At 37.3% G+C, this 21,234-nt stretch overlaps 1 protein-coding gene across 2 annotated transcripts in view; it reads right to left on the bottom strand.

Moving 5' to 3' along the window:
• Nucleotides 1–21,234, bottom strand: part of prpf40a (PRP40 pre-mRNA processing factor 40 homolog A) — a 74,529-nt gene that overhangs the window by 27,830 nt on the left and 25,465 nt on the right. The window contains exons 7-16 of one of the 2 annotated variants that reach the window (XM_028806461.2): nt 18,999–19,109; nt 17,925–18,045; nt 12,573–12,597; nt 12,008–12,214; nt 5,842–5,947; nt 4,943–5,007; nt 4,683–4,847; nt 3,779–3,887; nt 2,121–2,271; nt 1,636–1,769 (exon numbers count right to left, since the gene is read on the bottom strand). In XM_028806461.2, the coding sequence (XP_028662294.1) occupies nt 1,636–1,769; nt 2,121–2,271; nt 3,779–3,887; nt 4,683–4,847; nt 4,943–5,007; nt 5,842–5,947; nt 12,008–12,214; nt 12,573–12,597; nt 17,925–18,045; nt 18,999–19,109 (1,194 nt within the window). The remainder of the gene's footprint in view (nt 1–1,635; nt 1,770–2,120; nt 2,272–3,778; nt 3,888–4,682; nt 4,848–4,942; nt 5,008–5,841; nt 5,948–12,007; nt 12,215–12,572; nt 12,598–17,924; nt 18,046–18,998; nt 19,110–21,234) is intronic. The other variant, XM_028806462.2, reaches the window with a different exon arrangement.

Raw genomic sequence — 21,234 nt, 5'->3', positions numbered from 1 at the left:
CTGTACAGGTTACAGAAAACTTGAACTCAGCCACTGAGATTCTGACTTATTCATCAAAATTTCCACACTATGAATTTTTACAGCTACATTTCTCAAACCTTTCTTTATCGACTGTGATGCTCAATTTATTCCTCCTTTCCATTTGGCACTCATTTCAAACTCATAATTTTTGTCTTACTTATGTTCATCTCTAGCCTACTAACTGCATTAATCACTTTATTTCCTTGTTGTAAGGAATGTGGCCTAGAGATTGCCAAAGTGGTATTTAGTGAGTAATCTGATACTGAACACCTCAAAATCAAACGAATCATTAACTTTAGATGAAACAACACTCCTAACCCTGCTTTTTAATCAATTGAAACTGTGTGGAAAAGGTTCCCAATATTTAGATTCCTGGGAATTCAGATTTCTAAGAACATCTCCTGGACTGTCAATACCACCGCTGTAGTTAAGGCGGCTCAGCAGCAGGTACGCTTTCCGAGGATACTCATGAAAAACAGCTCGATGGAGGAGCTGCTGTTGTCCTTCTACTGTTCCTCCATTGAGAGTGTGCTGGCATACTATTTCTTGGTGTGATATCCCAGCCGCTCAGCAGAAGAAAGGAACGATCTAAAGTGTTATTAATACAACAAAGAATATTACTGGCTTCCCACTGCTCTCACTAGAGGTCATTTTTAGTTCCCATTATCTCAAAGGGGGTAATAATATCTTGAAAGATTCTTCACATCCTAGACACATCATTTGACCTGCTGCCTTCTGGCAGGTGTTACAGGTCAATTAAGACTCAAATCAATAGACTTAAAAACAGTCTCTTTCCAAGAGCTATAGGCACATTAAATTCTAATATCCAGTGTCATTCAACATTTCAACAAGTGTGTCTGGAAATATAAATGTTATTATATTTTAAAATGCAATATTGTTTTGTATTTTAATATCACAATATATCCAAATTTTTTTAAAACTTTTTCTTTTAATCTTCTATGTAAATTTTAGATTTATGTATGCATGCATGCACGTATGTATTTATTTATCTATCTATCATTGTGGTTATGTGTTGAACTTGCATTGATCTGGTGTAAGATTACAGTAAAGGCTTTGAAATGAACTCCACTACATGAATTAATCTATAAACACTTTTAAAGTGCACCCCTTACTCTCACAACTGTTTTTCCATTCTCTGTCATGTCAGTAATATAAGGATTTTAATAGCGGAAACAAAAGCCCTTGTCTGACAAGTTGTCCAGTTTAACACCAACAACTGCTTCTGTTGCTTATGTTCAGAACACTACTACATGCAAGACAGGTAATCATCCAGACATGTTATGCTGAAAACCTATTTAAATAAAATATAACCTCTTCAACTAAATGTACATTCATCTTATAGAAAATCCTAATGATAGACCATTGTGTTTCTTGTTAAATACCATTTCTTAAATCAAAATGCCAATTTCTAATTAAATAGTTTTCCTTGCTCTTCAGTGTTTTCAGCAGCACCTTAAACTTTATTCTCAATGCATGTAAAAATCAGACCTGTGATCTCTTTCCTGGAAAAAAATGCTAACTTTTTAAATCCCTTAAGGGCAGGCTTAGCACAGCTTCAGAAAGTATGACATGAACTCTAATAGAGAATATCACCTGAAAGGCTTCCCTGTTTTTTCTGTGCCGTCTTCTTTCCCTTAGCATAGATTTCTGTTTCTCTTCTTCCTCTTCTTTTTCTAATGCCCGTATATGCTCTTCAAAGCAAATAAGTGCATCCTCTTTATCCATGTCTAACAAATAGATAAAATAGCATTAAAAGTGCAATAAATTGGTTATGATGCCTTGTAAAAACAAAGACAAATAGTAAATGATTGATAAATTTAATCCTGACATAAGATCTTTTTTTCTTAAAAGCATCATAATATGAGATTTGAAATTACAGTATTCTTATATACAGTTTAAGGAAATTCTTCTATTCATTAATTTCCTCACGCAGAAAATTCAAGGATTAAAAATAATTATTATAAAAATATTAATTTATTATAATAAAACATTCACAAGTTCCCACTAGTCTAGTGATTCAGTTTAATATCAAAAGTTTACTTTAAATACTACATTTTAACCATATGGTTTCAACATACTCTGTAATTCTTCATCCTCGGCAAATGTAGGGTTATCCAAAAGATACTGCTGTGCCTCTGACCATGTTGTGCTATACGTAACATTTGCCATATTATCTAAGATGTTCTTTAGAGCTTCCCAATTCCTTTTCCTTAACTGTTTCGCTTGTTCCTAAAAATGAAGAATAAAAAAAACAAAAAAAAAAAACTGTAAACAACCCTCAGACAACAAGAAGTAAATAAAAGCTCCAAGCAACCAAAATTGCAACTTTGTTTATTGATTAATCAAGAATGGTTCTGGGAATATCTAGCTATGGCTGCTAGCTCAGTTCCTATTAATTTTAATTAAGATACCCTCACATCTGCTTCAGTTTTCATGTTGATATTAAGACATTTAATACAACAACCCCAATATATCAATATAGTTGTAGTTTCTAATGAAGTGGCTGCTTTAAATGCTCTTCCATAAGTGTACTTTTCATTAAATTAACCTCATGTTTTGCCACTCTACAAAGATTTAAAATTCAAGCAATGCCCCATCCCCGAGGTCCTCAATATTCTACCTAATGTTCTTCATTTTTATTGTCAACATGGAGTTTGGGGGCTGACCTGACAGCAGCCAATCAAATCAAGGCACCAAGAAATGGCTCCATCAGATTACAGAAAGTAATTATGAATAACAAAACTATACAAACAAACAGTTCTGCACTATGCAGTGTTTAACCCTAAATGCTTCAATAAACTAACAGCAATATGCCAATAAGAGATGAACAACACTTTCACAACATTTTTTAAGCCCTTTTAATTAAAGAATGGTTTTGGGCACAATGATGGTTGAAACGTCCTGCGGTGGGTTGGCACCCTGCCCAGGATTGGTTCCTGCCTTGTGCCCTGTGTTGGCTGGGATTGGCTCCAGCAGACCCCCGTGACCCTGTGTTCGGATTCAGCGGGTTGAACAATGGATGGATGGATGGATGATGGTTGAAACTCCCCAAAAATGTAGACAACAAGAGCTATCCGACGATACACTTTATGCCTCCTTTTTGTGTGTGTTCAGTCACCAATGAAAGAGAGGGTGTATCATGGTCTGCCATAGACAATCAGAGCACCGAGCACTCGTACACCTTTCAAGAGTACCAAGTCGTAAGAGCAGCAGGCAGTGTTCTATTTTCTACTTCAAGTGACTTTTGCTAAAGGGGATTCTGCAACACAGTCAATCATGCAGCATACATTCAACATGTATATGCTGTTTGGCACTGAAGGATGTTATTTAATTTTAGGATTTCATTGTTATTTACAGCAAGTCTTCTGACATGTTTCCCCACAGAACTTAGAGCCAAATTTACTTCTTTTTTTTTTAATGCCCATTCAAGTGTTTATTCTATTCAGTGTCACACAGAACATTTGTCTGTGACAAATGGCATAATGTACAACTAGGCTCAGAATGAAGACTTTGCTGAACTGCACAGCCATTATCAAATGTTGATAAGCAAACTGGTACATCAGGGTTAAACCTAACTGAGGTTTTTACACAAAAATGCCAAAGGTGTTACATATTCAGTTAAAAAGTCCACCTGAATTTGCAGATAAGGTAAGCCACTTACTCAACTGTAAAACTGCAACACACAATGTAACTGAAGCAGTACAAAACTACTCGTAAAAACTTAATTGCATATTACCTTTTCCTTTTTCGCTAAGTAAAACAAAACATCTTCATAGATTTCTAATCTGTCTCTTTCTGGAACTGCTGTCCATACTTCTAGTTCTCCAAACATTTGTTCAGCTTTTCTGAAGGTGAATGGAACATAAACAAACATATATGGTTTTTCAGTTGAAGAGCACCATGACATTGTAAGAGTTCATCTCAAATAAAGGATTTCCTACAAAACTTAATTTATACATTTGAACAGTCTTTATTATAAATCACATGCAAATTATATTTTTTAATTATAACTGCATTAAAATAAATTCAATATTAAATCTGAAAGCAATGTAGGGTGTATATAACTAAGCCAAATATAAATATGTCTAAGGCCATACAAGGATAAAGCATCAATTGCCAGCTTTCTAGTGATAAATAGTTATATGAGTTCTTATGTTACAGAAAAATGGTAGACTACCCACTGGCATGTAACGAAATGTAAGCCAGCAAGATAAATATATTTATTTTACATTTTTTTATACAAACTTTTACGTCATACTGTCAATGGAAAATATTGCTCAGTTTACAGCAGTAATCAATGAATGCTACATTACCTCCAAAATCCAGTTACTGTCAAAAATTTGTTTGGTTAGCATAAAAGCCATGTTTCCTGACATAAATTAACTTTTGTAGTCACTGGTTATCTGTGCAAAAGACTGTTAAGATCAATACTGGAAGTGTCTGTGGAGAGAAAACATCTCCTTTTTCTCTGGTTCGAGGCTAAGGCAAAAATATTACTCAAATTTTAAAAACGTAAAAGTATTTTAATATTCCAGTAAAAATCCAGCACTTACTCATGTCTTGTTCTATCTCAAGTACCTAGAAATTTGTATACAGTAGTTATAAAAGTTGTCAAGTTCTAAAATGGATGGAAATCTTACTTGTATCTGGTCGTTGATGTCATTTTCTCATGATTTTCCAGAAATCTCTGATAAGTTTCCTTGGCTTCTTTGTATTTAATTCTAGCTTCTTCCTTTTCTTCTTTCTCGGTTTGTACTTTATAAGCATTAAACGCTTGCTTCTTCTCACTCAGTTTAGGCAATGCACTTCAGATTTATAAAAAAAAAAAACATTTTTGTTATAAAAAACATTTAAAATGTTACTTTGTTAAAAAGACAAATATAGATACTATATTACAAACCTGTATCTAGGATCATTTATGATTAGCTTCATAGCTTGTTCCCAAGTAGAATTTGAAGAAACACCCTAAAAGGTTAAAAAAAATAATAATAATAATACTAATAAATAATGGCTCCAGTATAGTTGTAACTGATGCAAAAATAAATATATTTTTATGCTTAACTGCTAAGCATTGTCATGTCCAGTAAATATTATAAAAAAAATACTGTTCACATTTATTGTGGCACACATTTGAGATTTTTTCATGATGCAGATATCAACCATCAATATAAAGGACTGGCTCTTAAAATTTTAAAAAGTACATCAAGTAAAAGATAATTACATAAAAAGCATGCAGAATACAAATTTACACAGTACACAAGATGACTAAATGATTGCTTTATCTGAGTGTAATATGAGTGAAAGCTCTGCCAAGTCACATGCACATACTATTGAAATATGTCCAATAACTGAAGATCCATAATGAAAAGAGATGCTGTATAAAGTACAGTGCTGCACCGACCTATTAACAGTATAAAGTTTGGAATATAAGTGGCCAGTGGTTGAGGTAAAGAGTATTTTCTTAGCAGCAAATGGCAGATCCAAGAAGTAGTTTTGAGAAATTGTGCAAAAAAAAAAAAGTGCAACATATACTGTGTTCATGAAGTTAGTTTCATTTACTCAACCAAAATGCTCTAAGGCTGCAATGAAGACAAACTGAAAACTACAATTTGATAGAAGACCTGTTTATAAGTAAGCATATACACATCAATTCTGCTACAGGGCAAGGCACAGATCTATTACATTCTATAAGGTCAAGTAAAAATGACTTCTATACACATACAGTAAGTATGGCATTCCTGCAAAATAAATAGGTTTATAGATTTTTCTGTACCTAAAGAGAAATTAATTTTGTAATACCTTTTCTTTTAGAAGTTCTTTAAAGGCTTGTTTGGCTTCTTCTTTTGTGTTCCATTTGTATACTTTCTTGACTACTTCAGCCTTCTCTTCTTTTTTGGGTACATCACTAACAAAACAAATACATATTCACTAAAACAATGCCAGTTTATCAACACCTTTTTATTAAATCTACTAATTTTCAAAGGGAAGATCACAGGCAGAAAAATATTTGTGAAAAAATTAAGCTCAGATTACCATTAAACTATAACCAGCTAAGGACAAAATGGAGCACACTTTCATTGTACTGAAGCATTACTCATTCACTTCTGAACTTTATTTTTCCATTACAGGACCATGAGGAGACACATGTTCCAGTAAAATGGATTACTGATAATCTTTTAATTTGAGTGGTGGTTGAACAACATGCTGGTTAAGATTAAGTTTGCAGCTGACACCAAATTGGGCAGAAGCACAGCTAATATATAATCAGCTAAACCTGGACACAACACACGCTTGGGGAAATCTGTAGCAAAGGAGATATAATGTCAGTACATGAAAAGTATTACACAGGAAGTAAAAATGTTAGATTTGAATGCACACTGAGATGTTTCCCCACCATGGACTGTCTCCTTGCCATGGTAGTGGGACTTTGCACCTTATGGCCGCTCAGACCCTGATCATTTGGAGCTTTGAGCTCCTAGTCAGTTCTACCTTAGTGAACAGGTGGGGGCTGAAAGGTTAGACAAAAACAGTTCACCCTGATCCTCATGGCAGTACAAATTAAAAAACAGTGTACCCTGCCCTGGATAGGGTTGCAATGTACACACCACCCCTGGAGCAATGCCTGAGGCTGGCATTTGCCAGCGAGTGCCAAGTGGTCGAGCAACTCACATAACTCTTCCAAACTAAGCCAGAATTGGGGATGTGAAGGAGTCTTGTGTGCTCACAACCTGCAAGACAAAGACTGAATGTTGGGTGCTTTGCCAGTTCAGTGGTAGTCATAAGCAGAAAAGACCAAGACAGATCAGACAAGGGGTGTCCAAATTCCAGTCCTGGAGGGCCGCAGTGGCTGCATATTTTCATTCTAACCATCTTCTTAATTAGTTACCAGTTGCTGCTAATCAACTTCTTTTGCCTTAATTTTAATTGACTTGACTCAGACCCCTGATTTGTTTGTTCTTTTCTTAATTTTTGAGCCAAACAATAATTAATGAGACACAAAACAAGCCAACACATGACCAGCTAACCTGTATCCATCACACAGTATCTAAAAATAAATTAAAGTGAAGGTCTCAGTAAGGCGGATCTGTTCAAGTCACCAAAACATCTTAACAGTGTTCTTAAAAAAACAGTTTTAGAAATGTCTATTGTGGCAGAAGGAGAGTAGCAAAAAGCCATGGAATTAAATAATGGGTTTAATTAAAAACAAGAATTAGAATGAAATGGGTTGGAGTTTGATGCCCTGACTCAGCTGGTCATCTGTTGGCTCACTTCATGTCTTATTTCTGTTTGCCTGCCATTTAATGAAGAACAGAATCAATTCAGAAGACTGAATCCTTAAAAACAGCTATTAAAATGAAGGGAAAAGAAGTTAATTAGTAGTGAAAACACTGATTAGCAAAGAGCTAGAATGAAAACCTGCATGCATGCAGCCTGACCAGAGTTGGACACCCCTGGATTTGATCCTGGCAATGGGGATTGGCTTTAGGAACTTGGAACACTATCTTTCTGATGGGGAAGGAGTCTGACCTGGTGTGGAAGGGTGAAAAGTTCCAACCAGATATAGTTGGTATCACCTCCACACACACACACAACATTGGTTCTGCAGAATCTGAACCAAAATGGCGAGTTGTTATTGGATTTCTGTGTTCCATGTTCAAACACAAGGAGGCTCGAAAGGTCCCTAGTACCAGAGGACTGTTTAGTTGTGCCATCTGATCCGAGGCCATATGTTTTGTGCATGAGTGAAGAGATGGGGCAGAGCTGTCAAATAATCGAGGCAGCAACACTAGAACCTGAAGGTGGACACCAGCCGTTAGGTAAGCTGTCAGACCGAAGGTGAACTTCAGGGAAATGCTCTGTGTGGGATCTCCTGAATCATTTGAGAGGTACCAACAGGCTAACAGGAGTGCTGCAAAAGTGGTTTCAAAAAAGCAATAGCTTGAGAATGGGAGTAATTCAAAGACGCCATGGCGAAAGACTAGTGGATGGACTCTAGGCTGTTCTGGCAAACTGTTCAACTTCTCATAAGTATAAGGTGTGACCTTTCCCCACACTGTCTTAAACAGGCATAGAGAGATGCTGACCTTTTCTAGTAATTGTGGAATAGTGGAAGAAACACTCTAAAAATTCCTCAACCCTCAAAATGCCCACCTATCAAGAGACTGAACATATCCAGTGGGGCGAATCCCATCACAGTTGCTGAAGTCTTTATGGTGATCTGAAGACCCCATGGTGGTAAGTGTGCTGGGGTGGATAAGATCCAATCAGGGATATTGAAAGCACTAGACATTGTTGGAATAGCATGGTAAACGTGTCTATTCAATGTTGGATGGAAGGTGAGCAAAGTACCCTTGGATTGGCAGACTTGAGTGGTGGTCTCCATTTTTAAGAAAAGACTACCAGAGGGTGTGTTCCAACTACAGAGGGATAATACTCCTTAGCCTTCCAGGTAAGGCCTATGCCAAAGTGGTGATTAGGTGACTCCGTCTGACAGCTGAGCCTAAGACACAGGGGAAACAATGTGAATTCTGTCCTGGCCGTGGAACAGTATATACCAGCTCTTCTCTCTGGCTCCCTGCTAGAGGATGCATGGGAGTATGATGAAAAAGTCTACAGGTGATTTGTAGATTTAGAAAAAGCATATGCTCCTCAGCATGTTTCACAGGAAGTGCAGCAGGAATTACGGATAAAATGGACACTCTTGTGTCTGGACACATAGCATTAATGAAATGCCTGCTTAATGCAAACAATACTGATTTTTTTTAATAACTTGCCAGCACTACAATGTATTAAAGTAAAGTAAAAGGCTCAAGACAAAGCCACTCATAGCCAGGACCGTTAACACCTGGACTGATGATGCAAAAGCTAGTCTGTAGGGCTGCTTAGAGGCCACAGACTGGAGCGTTTTCATAGAGGCCACTAACAATATCCATGAATTCACAGAGACTGTGAGTGACTACATTAACTGGTGCACGTCCATATGTCCCCCTCCCAGGCCTGTGTGTATGTTCCCCAACCAAAAACCCTGGTTTAATGGGGACATAAAACAGAAAATCAGGAAGCGGCGGGAGGCCTTCAAGTCAGAAGATCAAGTGGAGTATAAGAGAGCCCGGTACGAGCTGCAGAAGTCCATCAGAGCAGCAAAAAGGGCTCATTCACAAAAACGTGAAGGCTACTACCTCAATCACAACACACACAGCATGTGGCAGGGAATTCAATCTGTCACAAACTAGAGGAGAACCACAACAACCACAGACCCCCAAGATGCCACCCTTCCAGACAGCCTTAACACCTTCTATGCCAGGCTCAACAGGCTGAACACAGATACACCCTCAAAGGCCCCCTGTAACCCCACGGACACTGCCTTTCAGGTGACACACAGGTCCTGAAAGCTCTGAAGAAGGTGAACCCCCACAAGGCTGTGGGACCCGATGGAGTTCTTCCCAGAGTTCTGAAGGCCTGTGGGAAACATCTAGCTGGTGTGTATGCGGACATCTTTAACCTGTCATTACCAGCCAGTAGTCCCCCGTATTTTCAAATCCTCCACCATCATACCAGTCCCCAAAAGACCGGACATATCCACCCTAAACGACTTCAGGCCAGTGGCACTCACACCAGTCGCCATGAAGTGCCTAGAAAAACTGGTTCTCACGTACATCAACCACAAGGTCCCGGACACTGTCAACCCCCTCCAGTTTGCCTACCGCCCCAATCGATCAGTGGATGACGCGGTAGCAATAGCCCTACATCACACTCTGCAACATCTGGAAAGTAGCAGAACGTATGTCAGGATGCTCTTCCTGGACTACAGTTCTGCTTTAAATACCATCCGCCCTGGCAAACTGATCAAGAAGCTGACAGACCTCGGCGTCCCAACTCCCAACTGTAACTGGATCCTAGACTTCCTGACAGATAGACCACAGGTGGTGAGAATGGGAGGACGGGTGTCTGCTGAGCTTACAGCACAGGATCCCCACAGGGCTGTCGCCTCAGCCCCAAACTCTTCACCCTGTACACTTATGCCTGTCTCCACCCAGGACAACACCATCATCATTAAAATACGCTGATGACACCACCATCCTGGGGCTCATCAAGGGGGGGACGAGTCAGGGTACAGGACCCTGGTAAACAACATTCTTGTCTACAGAGAGGAGAATGACCTCATCCTCAACACAGACAAGACCAAAAAAATAATACTGGACTTCAGGAAGAATCCTCCCCCTCTACAGCCTCTTATCATCAAAGGGACTGAGGTGGAGAGGGCCAACAGCCACAGATTCCTGAGACTGCAGGTTACATCAGACCTGAGTTGGACTCTTAACACCACAGCCACAGTGAAAAAAACCAAGCAAAGGCTTTATTTCATTAGGCTGCTCAGGAAAGCCGACCTGAACCATCGCCCTCTCACCCAGGCCTACAGAGGACTGATAGAGAGCATTCTCACCGCAGGCATCACTGTCTGGTATGGGAACACCACACAGGAAGAGAGGAAGGCTTTGCAAAGAGTCAAAGACTGCATTGAGGATCATAGGGACAAAACTTCCTTCCATGGACTATGTACGCACATCACTGTCGGAAAAGAGCAGAGGGAATTATCAGGGACTTACTCCATCTAGCTCACTCTCTGCTCAGACACAAAAACTGTACATACAACCTGAGACACAGCAGAGCGGACAGCATCTTCACTCACAGAACAAGGTTTTTCAATAGCTTCTTCCCCGCCAAAGTCAGACTGATGGCAAAACAACATTACTGAACATGTGCAATAACCCCACACTACCTCACTTCACTTGTCATGTAAATGACGAGTGATAAATGTGCAATATTTTAACTGTGCAATATCTGCAATATAAATGTGCAATATTTTAACTGTGCAATATCTGCAATATAATTGTATTTTTGTGCAGATATTACCACCTTTTTGTATAGTGTTGGTATAATTCATATTTATTATATTTATTTATTTATTTATTTATTTTTTTAAATGGTTTACTGTGACTCTGAAAGAGCTCTGCACAAGAATTCCAATGTGCCTTGACTGTTGGTTTTATGCACAAATGGCAAATAAAGAACTTTGAACCTTGAAGTAATTACATCCATTGTGGATACTCTAAATGGCACCAAAATAAGATTCTAAAACATATCATCATATTTAGCATTATTGCGCAACTCAGTGTTTATAGAACTGTATCATATTTTGAGGAGCAACAGACTGTAAATTCAGCATTTTTGGGGAATGTATTATTATTGGCTATACAATATCTTTTGAGCTGTTTGTTAGTAGTGCTTCTAATAGATTTTAAATAAAACCTGTCCTTTTAAATATTTCCTAGTAATAATTCACTTTTCTGAATTTTTTGATAGAGAAGTAGGAGAGGAAAAAAGTAGTGATTAATTGTACATTATCTCTTTTATTAACTATTGCTTAGTTCACATAACTATCTTTATAAAGAGAGATTTTGCGAAGTATTGTATAGTGTAATCCAATCATTAAACTGGAAAAACTGACAACTCTGTGTGAACAGTATAAACCAAGATTCTGGCTGACCCTTCATTTTAAAATGCAACCAGAAACAATTAAATAACAAATACAGCAAAATTAATCTGATTAAAAGCAAAACTAAATTACATAATTAAAAATAAATACTACTTTAAAAGCAGACATTAACATTCGATTAAGCCAGTGACTGAATAGCAACCAGCAACCATGTGTGTAATTAATGAGCCAGGGTTGAAAACGTCTGGATTAAGTCATAAACGGTAATCAAGAGAGTACATAATGCATGTACTATTGCTTAGAAACGGAGCATGCTACATGTATTACTTATGTTGTGTTAAATTAGCCGCTACAATTTTCCACAAAGTTGGAAAATGCTGAAAGTTGGAAAGAACAAATGACCCTTTCTGATTTGTAATGAGTTTAAAAAGAAAGCTTATACTAGGAAAATGTTTAAGATGCACATACTTAACTGGGACTTCTTGTACAGGAACTTCTTCTACTGAATTAACAGTGGTTTCTGGTGGTTCCTCTATAGCTACAACAGGAGCTTGAACGGGTGGTTCCTCAGAAACAGTTGGAGCAACTGTTTCAGCCTCGGCTGGAAGAGAATTTGTTTCAGAGACTGGTACTGAAGCAGGAGGCACAGTAGCAGGTGTTGCAACATCAGTCGTTCTGCCACAATAAACAAATAAAAACACTGTTGAATACTTTCAGTTATAACAAATCTAACTTGTTTTACACATTATTTTTAAAATCAGAAATTAAAATGTAAACCATAAAAAGCAAAGAGGAATATGCTAAAACGGGATATAAAGGTCACATTAAATATGATCAATCGGTACAAATAAAAACCAAAAATTAATTCAAAAGGCAAAAAAAAAAAAAAATTACTTTTTCCAGTAGATTTTTCATAAAACACAAAATGAGGTAAATTATATAAGAGTGTTTAAACATAACAAAAACTGTAGAAATGTCAAAAAAGACACTTGACATGTAAAATAATAAAATAAAAAAATATTAAAATGCATACCCATTTTCTTCAGCCTTAATCATTGCTGTAAAGTAACAGAACACAAATTAGCAATCCGGGAGTGCAAACTGTGACTTTTAAAGTCTGACTTGACACTTTTAGAAATCTCATTGCCATAAACTCTATAATAGCAAATAATTATCAGCTTACCCACAATTAAAATAAATAATTACTACAGCCATGTAATCAATCTCTGAAATGTGGTTTACATTAAATTTCAACAGCCAATATATAACTGAGAAGACTACTTAAAACTGTGAATCAATAAACCATTCCTAGCTAAAACTGTAGCTCCAGTGATGCAAGTTATGTTCTTGAGTATTTATTATACTTCAACCACAGGCTGTAACACTGGAGTTCTACTTTTGTGTCCACAATGACTACCTGCTTTGCCTTACCATTCTAAAGATCTGTGGTCTATTTGAGTAGCTATTATACGGATTTTAATTTTTTCAGTTCTCCTCCACATTATCAAATGGTAGGATACATTTCCTTTCTCCAACTTGTATACTGTTAAGTGGGCTGCAAACTAACCAACACTGGCTAATTTAATAAAAATACATAGGGCAGTAATACTTAATAAACTTGATGTTATAAACCAAATTAAAACCAACCTTTTAATCTTTACTCCAATTGATGTGTTTCTATTTCTTTTGCCTTTAATTTTTACTCTCCTACAACTGCAGCTGTAAAATGATTAGTTATACTCTTAGGCTCTCCTGGATTTTATCTAGAAAGTTTTGATGAGTTTACCTAAACATGTAGCCCACTAATATTAGTTAATATCACACATAGTTGCCTATGCCTAAGCAATGCGTAACTATTAAAAACTGAAAAGTAAAGCAGTACACATTTTTCCACTGTTAACTATAGTTGATGGCTGATGGTTTTCATTTTTTTTTTTTTGCTGTAGTCACCCTGGAATTATAACACCAGAACTGCGGGATTTAAGAATAGTTTCTAATCACAGGTAATAAGGTTGCTCGACTGTCAAATGTGATAAACTGTAATCAATTGAGAGAATTAAGAGCCACATCTTCTGTGATTCTTATGTATGTAATGTTATGTTTTCATGTTATTTACTGTGACTATTCTTATTAGATAGATTTAAGTTCGAGCTATTTCTCGTCTTGAAGTTTTATGTTGATTATTGTGTCTGCAAGGAATATTAGACAAGTAAGAATTTCACGTAAATCGTACATGTGACAATAAAAAGAAAAGAACTTGGCTCAGGAATGGGAGGCCCGGTAATGGGTTCAATATGAAAATAAAAGAGTGGGATTAAGTGCCAACTTGATTTTTACCCATAATCAGTGCAGCACTGAATGTATTTTTATTCATTTTCTATGGAAAGAGTGGCAAAAAATATTATGTTTCAAAATATCAAGTTATGACAGATGATTTCTACATGTCTAGAAAATTGGGTGAACAATCAAGAATTAAATACAAGTAAAACTTGAACTTTAGTGCTCTGAATTGATGTAAAAACATTTTGCCCAGTTTTATGTATTCAACATTTACAGATTACTCTGTTGCTCAGTGCAAATTTGCAGACTTGGATAAAAACAGTAACAACAACAAGAAGCATATACGCCATTCTAAACCAATATCCTGGGGCCTCCTGTATAAACAGTGCGTACGCACAAAAATGTTGTGTAAGCCAGTTTCCATGCTCAAATCGCGATATATACCGTATTTACCCATGTACCACGCGCACTTTTTTTCCCGAAAATTAGCATTAGAAAATCAGGTGCGTGTTATACACGAGGAAATTTTTTTCTGTAATGTTTACTTCTTCTGCTTGGGTTCTCGCGCACGCGCGCGCTCTCTCCCTCTCTCGCTCTTTTGTCATGCAACAAAAACAGAAGGGTATTTCGCAGAAAACCTGCCCTAAACTCTTCCTATACAATCACAACGCGCGTCGTACACGGGGAAATTTTTTTTCATGATTTTCTTTGTAAAAATTAGGGTGCACGTCTTACACGAGGGTGCGTGGTACATGAGTAAATACGGTAAAACCTAAACTTGCCGTAAAGCCACGCACATTTTCATGCTAGCTCAATCCTTGGCATATGCAAGTTCTCCGTTCGGTTTTGCAAACTAGCGGCACCCAGAATCAAAGCAGTGCTTTTGTTCAAGTGTGGTTTCCCTTACTTTTTTAGATGCACATCCTTGACGCGGCTTTATAAATACACTGTAATTAACCACATATTGTTTATTAGTTTAAGGCATCTAATTATAATTAACCTGTAACAATATAATGGTCCACGGAATGGTCAAACTATTCCAAATACCATAGCTGCTTTAGCGTTGTTACTCTCACTGCACCTTCTTCTTCTTCTTTCAGCTGCTCCCGGTTAGGGGTTGCCACAGTGGATCATCTTTTTCCATACTACTCTCACTGCACCACTCGGAGTATTTATATCATGCTACCTCAGCTATGCTGTCTATTGAACTGCTCTCATACGGCAAACGCTTCAGAGCCATTCCTGTAGGGACATTGCGGTTCAGAAACAGTTTCATCCCAAGAACTATAAACACACTCAATCAGTCCATCAAGTGCTCCTTGTGGAACTATTTTCACCTATAAGTACAATTACCTCAGTGTACACTTGCGATACAGTTATAATATTGCACAACCTGAACCACTTTATAACACGCATATTTACATATGATGATGATATTTTTAAGATGAAATGCAGCAAAATATGTTATTACATTATACAGATAAAATGTTATCATTTAAATAATCTATATTGTTAATAATTAAACATGTGAGGATATGGTGGCGCAGAGCTAGCTAGTTCACGGATTGTTCCTGCCTTGCGCTGTATTCTTGCTGGGACTGGCGCGACAATGGAAGGATAAATGCATGGAATAATTAAATATGTACTACGAAGATATTTCAATGTTCCTTAAAAGTTTTGAAGAATCAGCATTCTAAGCTTACAGATGGCTTAACATCTATTACAGAGCCGATTGTGTGGCGATTTCTTTCTCCAAGTAACCAAAGGAAGAACAGGAATTGGAGGTTAGTACGTTTGAAAGAGACAGTACTGCTGCAATAAATTATTTTATCTAAGGTCGCGCATGGCGCAGCAAGCATCTTGCGGGAGGCAGGAAAAATCTCTAGACAGGGCGCCAGCTTGTCATTATCACAGCGCCACCATGTTCCCATGTTTAATAACATGCTTTAACCCCTATCATCATGAAAATGATATCAAGTATACATCTCAGTATTTTAATTATTCAGAGAGCTGTAATATCACGAATGTAATGGATTCTGTGTCCAGTCGGAGGAAGAGAATGTCCATTTAAGAAGCACATAGTGTTTGACATGCATAAAGACATAGAAGAAGACATAGAAAACAAAGCATTTAACATGCTACTTTAGTTACAATGGTATTTGAGAAACTAGTAAATTAAGCGATTTAAAGATGAAGTTTATGATGTTCTGCTTTAATGACAAAATAAACTACGTGATTAAAGTGGAAAATCCTAGATTAAAGTTGACATTTCGAGCTCCCCCCCCCCAACTGTGTGCCTATTTTTTTTCTTTTCTCTGTACCCTAATAAGCTTTCATATGACAATTAGACAGTGAGCTACGACTCGCATTTTCACGGTGACTTTGATATCTGACAACTTTTTTTTTTTTATTTCAGGCACTGTGCGACTTTGTGAACTTGAGCTTTCGAGCTTCTCCGACACTCTATGTCACTCGATCAACTTCCTTTCGTTGCTTATACCACTGTTTAAACCAACAAATAGTACGTTTTTATTGCCTCCACTTGGTATTCGCTGAAATTCTTCTATTTTCTCCTGTGGTTTTGCCATTGCCTTTTCACAGAACGCTGAGCTTAAGGGCTATTTATTAGGGAATCCATTCCTGGGCTTCTGGTTACCGGGAGCCCAGGATTCCCGGACATTTTTCATTCCTGCATTCCCGGGAATGAAATTGCTGTTGATTCCCGGGAAAACAGGAACGGCCAAGCTCGTATATATAGCGTGTAAAAGTGCAGCTCACAAATGCCGGGACGGGGCAGAGTTCATTGACGTCAGTGCTGTTGACAGCTTTGAACAAGAACTTGAAATTGCAATGCTTCAGTCTGTTGCATCCGCATTATCTGTGCCAAGAAACTTGCCATCACATAATGATGACAAGAAACTGGATGCATCAGTAAAAGCTGAAATGGCGGTGTTTCAGAGCAACGGCAAGCACAGGCATTCTTTAGAACAAGTGTATCAGTATCTGATGACTGTGCCGCCTACTTCAGTGGAGGGAGACCGTGCTTTCTCAGCGGCTGGCGTACTCTGCACGAAGGTGTGCTCTCGCCTGGACGACCGCACGCTGGACACGTTGTACTTTCTATGCTCATATTACCGCAACTAAAGATACATGTACTTATATGACAGCATGAACTGCTTGTAGATAAGGTTAGTCTTTTATTAGTGTCAACATATTGCAGTAGTTTTATTAAAAATAAGTGTTGGTCGTTCTAAAACCGTTCACATGTGAGATGCCCGTGCACTGTGTCATCCCCGGGAGCCCGGGATTCCCGGGAATGGATAAAACCGTCCGGGAATGGACTCCCTACTATTTATATTGATTTGCATATTCAGAGAGGCGTAATTCTGGGAGGAGACGGGGCGGGACAGCAGGCGCGTACCTGTGCGTTACTTTTCACGCTGACCGGGATTCATGAAGCGGAAGAATGTGGAAGTTGGCGAACGCATAGATTTATGCATCTGGACTTTTTTGTGCATACGCATATTTCCACTTTTGTCCTTACGCCATGTTTTAGTGTGAATTCTACGCATGGCGTTACGCATGAGGCCCCTGATCTTTCAAAAGCAAAGCAATCCCCTTCTGGACTTTCCCTATGCCTTGTATACTCCATGTGCACTGAACATGATGTATAGGGTTAAACAAATACTGAAGTACAGAGTTAAATTAAAATAATACCAGAACTCTAACACTACCCATGTTGTGCACATTTTTATTAATTGTGGCATAACAATTACGTGGATAAAAAATGTATGAAGTACAAGTACTGCAGAATACTCACACTCAGTAAACCCCATATACTGTAGATAAATCAGAATTATAATGCTGAAATGCTGGTTTTAAGAATTTATTAGACGCAATTCAATATAAAACTCTGCAGTTGGGCTACACATATAAGGGATTAGGTTGAAACACCTCTTTACTGTACAGTGTTGCTGAATATATCATTCAATTATCTCTTATTAAAGTTGCAGAAAATGCAAAATGATCCCCATGGAAACTTGAATTTTTTGTATTGAAATGAAATAATACAATTATCTGCATTTTAAATAAAATTAACATTTACCTTCAAGATCCTCTAACTCTTTAGGCTTTGTCCAGCGAGATTCCTTTGTTTGAGAGTTATAATAATAAGGTTTCCCGGTATCTGACTTGTATTCTTTCCATGGGCATTTGGAGAGCATTTGCTTAAAGCAAAGAAAACGGTTATTAACTATGTATACATATAAACACATACACAGTATACACACACACACACACAGCAGAACCCTAACTTAGGCAAACACAACTTTACATGAAATAGCAGCACACCCAGAAAATAAAGGAAAGGAATTTAAAAAGTTCTATGTCTACCTTTGTTGCAGCATCGTGAACAGAGTCGGAGTCGCCTGCAAAATAACATTACTGTATGCAGGGTACATGATATTTAAACTATTGGTGTAGACTTGCTTTGAAAGCTACTTATGTAAATACACGTTGAACTTATTAATGTGTATGAGCAAAACCAAGGGGCATTTCACTTGACACAATTTTCCAATATATAACATGCCATGAAGAGTACCTCCTCTATAAACCAAGGTTCTACTGCACACATACATGCATACATAATAAAAAAAAAAAAACAACAGAAAAAGAAAAGCAGTGTTGGATGTAAGACTATTAAAGCTATGATCCAATTGTAAATTACTAAAAAATACTAAACAAATAAAATTACATATAGTTATTCAAATGTGAAAAATTGATATTTATGTCATAGAAAACTGAACCTAGCTTTTGCATTGTGTTATTACAATATAAGACTACTGAACATTTTTTCAACTGGCTATTCCCTCCCTGACTGCACCATAAATTAAATTTCATTTCTTCCTAATTAGAAAAACCCAAGGCCATTAAGTACGGTATTCTGACTTTACAGAAAGAACACACATCCTAAATTACACTTTGTTTCCAAACCATCTTGATCCAAAATGTAACCCTGCTGTTTTGAAGCTACATGCTTCTACCACTGTCACCTGTCATGTTTTCATTTTATAGTTCACATACAAAAAGTTATTAAAGTATTTAAATGTGTACTAATGTGCACCTCAAAACAATGAAATACACAACCAAATCTATTAAGCATTAATAACTAAAAACTCACCTCAAAGGGGGACTTAAGTTCATCTGGCTTTTCCCATGTGGATTGTTTACTTTCTGTATTATAGTAATATGTTCTTCCATCTGGAGACTTGTGCTCAGTCCACACAGACTTCTTAAAAAAATAAAAAAATAAATAAAAAAAAAGGGTTTTTTTTACCCATAATGAATGATAATGCTTTCTTTTTTATTATAATAAAGTTTTATAAAGTTTATAATGTATGCTAAACAAATTCAATTCCATTTAATTTTTTAAATGTATTATTAATTGGTTAAAGTTTCTGTAGTACTAGGGTGTTTGTTGTACCGTGTTAGCCATTATGAATGTAGAGAAAAGCCAAGCAAAATGACACCTTTTATTGGCTAACTAAAAAGATTACAATATGCAAGCTTTCGAGGCAACGCAGGCCCCTTCATCAGGCAAGATGTAATACAGAGACTGGAGTTCCCTATGTTTATATACACACTCTAGGACAAGAAACAACATTGGTAAATCTTTGAATGAGAAATTTTAAATGTAAAAAATGCATAGATTCAATCAGGCTAGGGTTAATTTAACAAGAGAGAGAAGAACAATGTAGGGTCAAGATCCCTGGATAAGATAACTGTCCAACAAAGTCTTTTGAAGTTTGTAATGAATTTTTTCAAAACAATGTAGATCTGTAGACAGGTTGTCTGTCATTCTGAGAGATGTAAACAATCCTCATATCTGGCCATAAAACTCTTGTCTTTATTCAATCCATGTTTGTAGTACTAGAGTGTTGTACCGTGTTAGCCATTATGAATGTAGAGAAAAGCCAAGCAAAATGACACCTTTTATTGGCTAACTAGAAAGATTACAATATGCAAGCTTTCGAGGCAACTCAGGCCCCTTCTTCAGGCAAGAGTGGCCTGAGTTGCCTCGAAAGCTTGCATATTGTAATCTTTCTAGTTAGCCAATAAAAGGTGTCATTTTGCTTGGCTTTTCTCTACATTCAATCCATGTTGTAATGTATTAAATTTTAGCATGAGTTTAACTTCCCATTCTTTTCTCTCTTGCTGTGTTTTGAAGTTGCCCATAAGCACTGTGACTTTAAAGTCCCTCTCACAGTGTCCGTGGCTATTGAAGTGGGCCGCTACAGGAACATCTGTGTTGCCATGTTTAATGTGGAACCTGTGTAAATTCATTCTCTGGTGGAGTGTTTGTCTAGTTTCTCAAACATAGAGTGCAGTGTCAGGACATTTCATGCAGAAAATTAGGTAGACTACATTAGATGATCTGCAGGAAAATGATCCCTTTATGTGATGTTCAAGTTGGCAGTGTGGTATAACTATATGGTCTGTATCATAGATGTGGGCACATGTTTTGCATCTTTTCTGTAAGCATGGAGATGTGCCATTTTCTGTTGGTTCACTTAGGGAAACTCGGACAATTAGTTGTTGAAGGTTTGGTGGTTGTCTGTATGCCAGGAGGGGAGGTTCAGGAAATAAATTTTTCAGTGTTTGGTCATTGTTTAGTATTGGCTGAAGTTCTTTTATAATTTTTCGAAGCGTTTCAAGATGTGGACTGTAGGTAACAACAAGGGGGATGCGGTTCTTGTTGTCTTTGTTTTTATATTCCAGAAGGTTGTCTCTGGGTATGGCAGTAGCTCTTCTTATTTGCGTGTCTGTTGTTTTGGGGGTGTAACCTTGTCTGATGAAATCTTGTCTGAGTTCCTGCAGTTGTTGATCCCAGTCTGTCGGGTCTGAGCAAATACAATCGTACCGTATTGCTTGGCTGAAAATAATGGAGCGCCTTATATGCTTGGGGTGGAAGCTATCACTTTTCAGGTAGGTCCGTCTGTCTGTCGGTTTGTGAAAAACCAGAAGTTACAAGGGTGTTGTCTTTCAGTTGAACGGTGGTGTCAAGGAAACTGACTTCTGTTTTTGAGTAATTCAGCTTCAGCTTGCATAGTGAGGTGCAAACCGACAGCCCATTGCAGTCCCCAGTTTAAAGTTTCTGAAAAGTACTAACACTACAAAATAAGACGTTCACCTGTAAAATAAAATTATGTATATACACTCGTCACATTTCATTTAACATGCATATAAAGAATGTATCATTGCTGCAGTACTTTAATACAGGTAAACAAAAAATAATTGTCTTCCATAAGATGTATGAAAATATATTTTCGTAAGTTAATTGTTTTAGAGTTTAACTAGTTAATGAAAATAGTGATTTTAACACTAGAATTACCACAGCCAACGAAAAAACTTGTAAA

Source organism: Erpetoichthys calabaricus, chromosome 8 (genome assembly GCF_900747795.2).
Source record: "Erpetoichthys calabaricus chromosome 8, fErpCal1.3, whole genome shotgun sequence".
Classification (NCBI taxonomy): domain Eukaryota; kingdom Metazoa; phylum Chordata; class Cladistia; order Polypteriformes; family Polypteridae; genus Erpetoichthys; species Erpetoichthys calabaricus.
Note: the sequence above shows the minus strand (reverse complement) of the source record. Positions and strands in the feature narration are given on the sequence as shown.